Raw genomic sequence first — 6,105 nt, forward strand, 5'->3', positions numbered from 1 at the left:
TTCAAAGAGTTGGCTCTTATTACTTGATTGGGGAGAGCATTATACATGGTAGGGCCGAAGTATGAGAAGGCGCCCCTCCCCACTTTGTGGAGGAGACACATTTTTTGGAATCCTTCGGTGATTACCTTTGCATGTAAATAGTTTATTTGGATTATATATTTATATCTAAAAAATAAAATATATGTATATATGTATGTATGTATATCTAGGTTTATTATTTATATCTGTCCAGAGCGCATCCGTGATGGAAGCTGCCTACAGTTGCCACTGGTACGATGGATCCGAGGAGGCGAAGACTTTCGTGCAGATTGTTTGTCAACAGTGTCAAAAATCATTGACTGTATCTGGAGCTAAGTTTTTCACAGTCTCTCTGGATTTGTTTGCCTCGGTAAGATATGGAAAAACAAGGTGTGAGGATAGAAAAGGGTGTGTTGATTTTGTGTTTATGGTGAGTCGGTGGCTCAGTTGGTAGCGTCACGGACTTTGGGCCCAAGGCAGAAGTGTCGTGGGTTCGGATCCTGGTCACTGCCACAAACTTTTATCAGTATAGTTCACCTTTGTACTGTACCGGCTCACCCCTTGCTTTGCTGGATACGTTCCACGCACAGATCTGTAGTCTATGTGGACGGGCAAATGCAAGGTTAAAAGAGGCCGCCAACCTCTTTTAATAAAAAAATAATAATAATTATTATTATGACTATTCTTTATCCTGTAGTCTTGTAAATAATGAGTATAAAACTAAAATACATCGCTAATAACATATAATTAATTTAAAGGTACAATATTAATATAATAACATACAAACATACAAATACAGGGTGTTTTTTGAAACGCAACCCAAATATTACAAGCTATGTAAGGCACTGTTTAACAACAAAACAATCTTATTTGTTGGTATCTTTGTTTCCCTTACTTCATTGCCGAGCAGCTGGTATTCTTTGTTGCATAGTCATCTATGAGGTTTAGTTATATTTGGAATTAAATTCAAATTCAGTAAATTAAATTCAACATGGGGTTTTATCAAACTGCAAAAGAGTATGAATTGTAGGTCTAAGTTATTTTGTGTATTACGTATAACTCTCAAAGCTTGTTAACCCCATGTTGAATATAATTTTCAGTACATTCCAAATGCCACTAAAACTCATAGATGCTATGCAACAATGTATTGGCAATGAAGTCAAGAAAATAGTTATACCAACATGTATGCTTGTTTTGTCGATGAACTTTCAGTACTTTTAATTTGAATTGCGTTATAAAAAAGTACCCAGTGAACAATAAATAAATCAAGAATAAAAAGTAAAAAATAGTATATGTATAATTTCAACATGCATTAAGGTAAGGAAAGGTGCTAACGGTGATAATAATGATAGTAACAAAAGGGAATGGAAGCAAAAGGGAAAGGGTAATGGTCATAGTAAGTAGCAAATAAACTCAAATCTCTATAATGTTTATTTTAAATTATAGCTGTTCTTGAGTTATATAGTATTATGAATACAAGAAAATTCACATTTTTTTATATTTCTAGATTGAATAACTTTTAATTTAATGATTCGTCAAGAGAAATACAACGTCGCAAACCCGAGGTAGCTATCTCACCCCTAGCCAAAAAGGCAGGTATTCCAAATTTTAGATTGGTGGAATGGGTGCTTTTTCACATAAATAAAATTTTAAAATACCTTCCATTTTGGCAACGGGCGAGATATCTACCTCGGGTTTAAGTCGTTGTATTTCTCTTCACTAAACCTTCAAAATGGTGGGTCATTCAATAGGGGTTGCTATTTTTAAAAAAATCATCCCCTACCCCCCGCCATGTTAGGGGGGCTAAAATATTTTTATGTAAATGATTGCGGACCTTTGTTAACAAGCAATGCCGTAAACAGAACATTTTTATACAGATTTGTTTCCATACTTAATGTACACACTGTATATATTTCTTCTCTAGCATTTTAAAGAGTTATTTATTTGGAACATTAACAAACCACGTGGGTTATGTGAATCCATTCAACCCAGGAATATGAACTACAACTGGGAACTAGAACTAGTAAATCAGGATCTGGAATTACAGATCAGGTGAAAGTTTGTAGCCCTTTGAGTTCTCTGACATTTCATTAATCAAATTTCTGTATCTAACTTACAACTTTATTCACCTCAATGCTCAATTAATTTTCCAAACCAATATAAAATACTGTATAAGATCACTACAAACCATCAATTTTTTTTGGTGATTTTGTATTAAATGTTAAACCAAATTAAAATCAAAACACGGAAACAGGAGTAGTAAAAAGGTCAACGCACTCTAGTTTGAACAAAAACTATTTGTCCATCAGACACAAATACATTATTAGTAAGTATTTATTTTATTTTATTTATTTTATTTTTATTACATTATTAGTAAGGTGGAGTATTGAACGAAAATCTGGGAAATTGAATTAGCTCGTGTCACTTCTGACATCATAGAGAACATTTTATAGGACTGTTACGTTTCAGGTTCTCGGAGCTGTGGTTACTTACTTCATGGTTTTGATCCAGCTCAAGTAAAGAAGTTCTGCAGCTCTTACAAGAGGAAGAGATCAATATTGTTGGATCAAACACTCAAGAAATTCTCATCGGCCGATGGTCTTGTTGATTTAAGATCGTTTCTTGTACTTTACATTCTAGTTTGAAAAGAAATATTTAGATTTATTTCACATTCATTTAAAACTGTATATTGTTCTCGGTGTTAGTTTGGTTTCGACTACCCAAATTCATAGTATAACTTTTTACGGTCATAATTTTTTATCTATTTTTTTTATTAAGTGCAATATTTTAATTACATTTTCCATTATTAGATTATCTCAAAAACTGCAGATTTCTCATCTCGCCTAACTCTTTCTTACATTCTTATTTTTGTTGACAAAAATAAATACATAACAGAAGTAGCACATGCTGTGGCTCTATTAACTATAGTATTTATACAAAATTGACTACAGCTGGTTCATATATATGGGATGTCTACTTCCGTATCCTAAAGTAGACATACCTTAAGTAGAGGGTGAGTCTGTGGCTCAGTCGGTAGCGCCAAGGGATTCGGGCCAAAGACAGCGATGTCGTTGGTTCAGATCCTGGTACCTGCCTGTACTTTTTATCAGTACAGCTCACCCCTTGCTTTTCTGGATGGGTTCCATACACAGGCTACAGTAATAGCCAAAATAAACAGTACTGAAAGTGAATCAGCTGTGTTCGCTTTGTAGATCAGCTCAGTCAATTATTGATTGTTGCCACGGCTTCGTGTTCATTACTTCTTTCTTATTTGAGGTTAATTTTTGCTTGCATGGTGCTAACAACGGTAGGGAAAACTTTTATCGTAAAGCATTATTTTCGCTTATACTGAATTGGTCGTGCGGGTGGGCCAAATTTGCCACACACTGCATTACGTTTTCAAAAACAATTCCACAAAAAGTAATTCTGTGATTCTTAGTGTTGTTGAAAATTTTCAAAGTGCAGGTAGTGAATAAATGGTAGTGAAAGAAAATATAACGATTGAGAGAATGAAACAACCCCTATTTACGAAATTGGTTCAAAACTTACAAAAACGGTACGACTGTGCTTCAAACTGAATGGGGGCCATATTGAACATGTTATCAACCGAGTTTAACAGATCCTTTGACAGTTCCTTTGACTTGATTGTGTAGGTAAAATGTATATGTAATGTTATTATATATACAATAATAAAATATTACCAGTTCAGTGCTTGTTTATTTTGGCTAATACTGTACAAGATTAAAGAGGCCGCTAACCTCTTCCATAAGAAAATACATCTCAGTTACCATCAGGACATTGTTTTAGTATAAGTGCTAATAAGTCCGCAAAAAAACGATACCGTAAAACTCAAATGTGTTTTTGACAATCTCAGTCATTATAGCCTATTTGTTGAATTGTCAGAGCATTCTTGATGGGTATATTAGAGCTAAATGTTGTGTATTAAACGTTGAGTTTTAATAAATCAAGGACAAGTCCTCACACGTTTTGCTAGTTCAGGCAAGACATGATTTTGCATAAAAGTTCAATTTTGATTATTAATTGTTGTAAACTTGTTATTGCATTCTCAACACGTTGTTTGTGCACTTATTTTAACTACGGTCGCTTACACGTTAAATTAGGATAGATTTATGAATTATTATACAAAAATACACTAATTTTTATCTTCAGTATGCATTGACTTATGTATACTGTAGTCAATATGTGAAAATATGTTAGACTAGAACGTACTACGTTTATATTACGTTTAGATAAGTTCTAATTAGACACGAGGCTCATCGAAAAAGTGCCTTATATTATTGTTAGTATGAATGTAGAAAAGTACGCTCAATGTATAAGTACAATTTTAAAAACTAATCACATTTGTGTTTAGAATAATGTATACTTTGTTACACCAGCACTTCTTTGGTTTTTTTTTACAGAAATTCAGAAATAGTGATTTAACTCGTACGAAAATATGAACAAGTATAATAGGTTGGTATGATAGTTTACTTGTTCGGTTATGTTGTTGATGGTAGTTCGGTTACTTGTTTTCTTACTGTCAATGAGTATAATTAAGCAAATTGAAGTAAATTATGAATTTGTATTAGGAAGCTGTTTGTGACTGTATTAATGTGAGTTAGGTTAGGGGAAATGATGTATAAAAATATATTTATAGCTGGAGATATTTTAAATATAATAAGTATATGCATAGTATTTTATGAAATTATATTCCGTAACCTTTGAATGATAAATTCCTAAGTCAATATATTATTTTGGGAACAAGCTGATCTAGTGGTAGAACACGAGGTACAAGGTTCAAATCCCGCCGATCACAGATGGATTTTATCCATGTGATAATGCCGCAACCCTCTAGAACTACTGTAGCCTGAAATAATGTGTAAAGCAGTGCCAGGCTAGAACCTAGCGTCCTGGGATGTGAAGGTGGGACATATATAAATATATATATACAGGATGTCCTGTAAGTAAACAGCCAGTCTCCGGAAATGGATATCTATGGGTCAAGAGAAAATAGAAAATGAAGTATAACATTAACACATATTCCAAAATTGCTTCGTTAACCAGATATCCTCCATTTTGTATTTTTTACATAAACATGTTTATCTTTGGATTGTCTGAACTGATCTTTATGAAACTTAGTATTTATAGAGTAAGGTATAAGGTAGCTATGTTAGAAAAGACATTAACTTGGTCAAATTCAAAAATTTGAAAATGGTGGGTAATTTTTTTTAAGTTTGATAATTACTGAATAATGGCTGATTTCATTTAACCATTTAAAATTCCTTATAAAACACACCAAGCTAAAAAATGCCTCAAACGAAATAGCTTAAGTATCACGATTTTTAGTTCTAATATTAGTTATAATACGAGAAATCTAGTCAGATAGCACCTAATATTGATTTAAAATTTTTTAATTAAAATATTATTTAGATTATAAAATCTGTAAATAAATGCCAGAGAGTGAATTCTGAGATAAATGTATACTATTCGTTATGGTAGTTCGTGAATACGGATGTTCAATTCAATTTAAAAATCTTGATCAATGTTTTGCATGATAATTTATTTTTATTTACATAGGCCTAATGTTATATCAACGGGTAAATATGCTATGTATTTTCTTTTTATTTATAAGTGAACAATTAATATTTTTCCAAAAACGTATTTTTATAAGGAAGAATTTGAAATAATTATAATTATCGATAGTGTATCTCCATGGCTTACATGCATTTCATGTCAAGGAGAAATATATTTATTTTATTTCCTCAAACACTCTAAAATCGTAAAACTTTTACTAAAACAATAACGAAGCGATCCAAGATCAAACAATAATTATTCATACCTTACGATGGTATAAAGGAAGATTTAAGAGGAAATTATTTTGTTGAATGCTTGCAAATATTTATTGGCAAATAAATATTGATTTTGTAAAAGCTAATTTCTTTACCTTACCCGTAATTGTTTTTACTTATGAAAAGCCATAACTCCAACAACAGTAGTATTTAGTTATGGACGACAGTTTTAGAAACCTCTATAGAACTTATTCTGCTCTATATCTGTACAGAAAAACAACACCAACATTAATTTTAA

General features: G+C 32.2%; 1 protein-coding gene across 1 annotated transcript in view; it reads left to right on the forward strand.

The window, feature by feature from the left end:
• Positions 1-5,610, forward strand: part of LOC128998499 (odorant receptor coreceptor) — a 43,363-nt gene extending 37,753 nt beyond the window's left edge. Inside the window, exons 7-8 of the mRNA XM_054424659.1 lie at positions 233-388; positions 2,488-5,610. Coding sequence (XP_054280634.1) covers positions 233-388; positions 2,488-2,538 — 207 coding nt within the window. The 3' untranslated portion in view covers positions 2,539-5,610. The remainder of the gene's footprint in view (positions 1-232; positions 389-2,487) is intronic.
• Positions 5,611-6,105: the final 495 nt, after the last annotated feature.

This window comes from Macrosteles quadrilineatus, unplaced genomic scaffold (genome assembly GCF_028750875.1).
Source record: "Macrosteles quadrilineatus isolate MER2022 unplaced genomic scaffold, UCM_ALF_1.0 Scaffold_7__1_contigs__length_78375512, whole genome shotgun sequence".
Lineage (NCBI taxonomy): Eukaryota > Metazoa > Arthropoda > Insecta > Hemiptera > Cicadellidae > Macrosteles > Macrosteles quadrilineatus.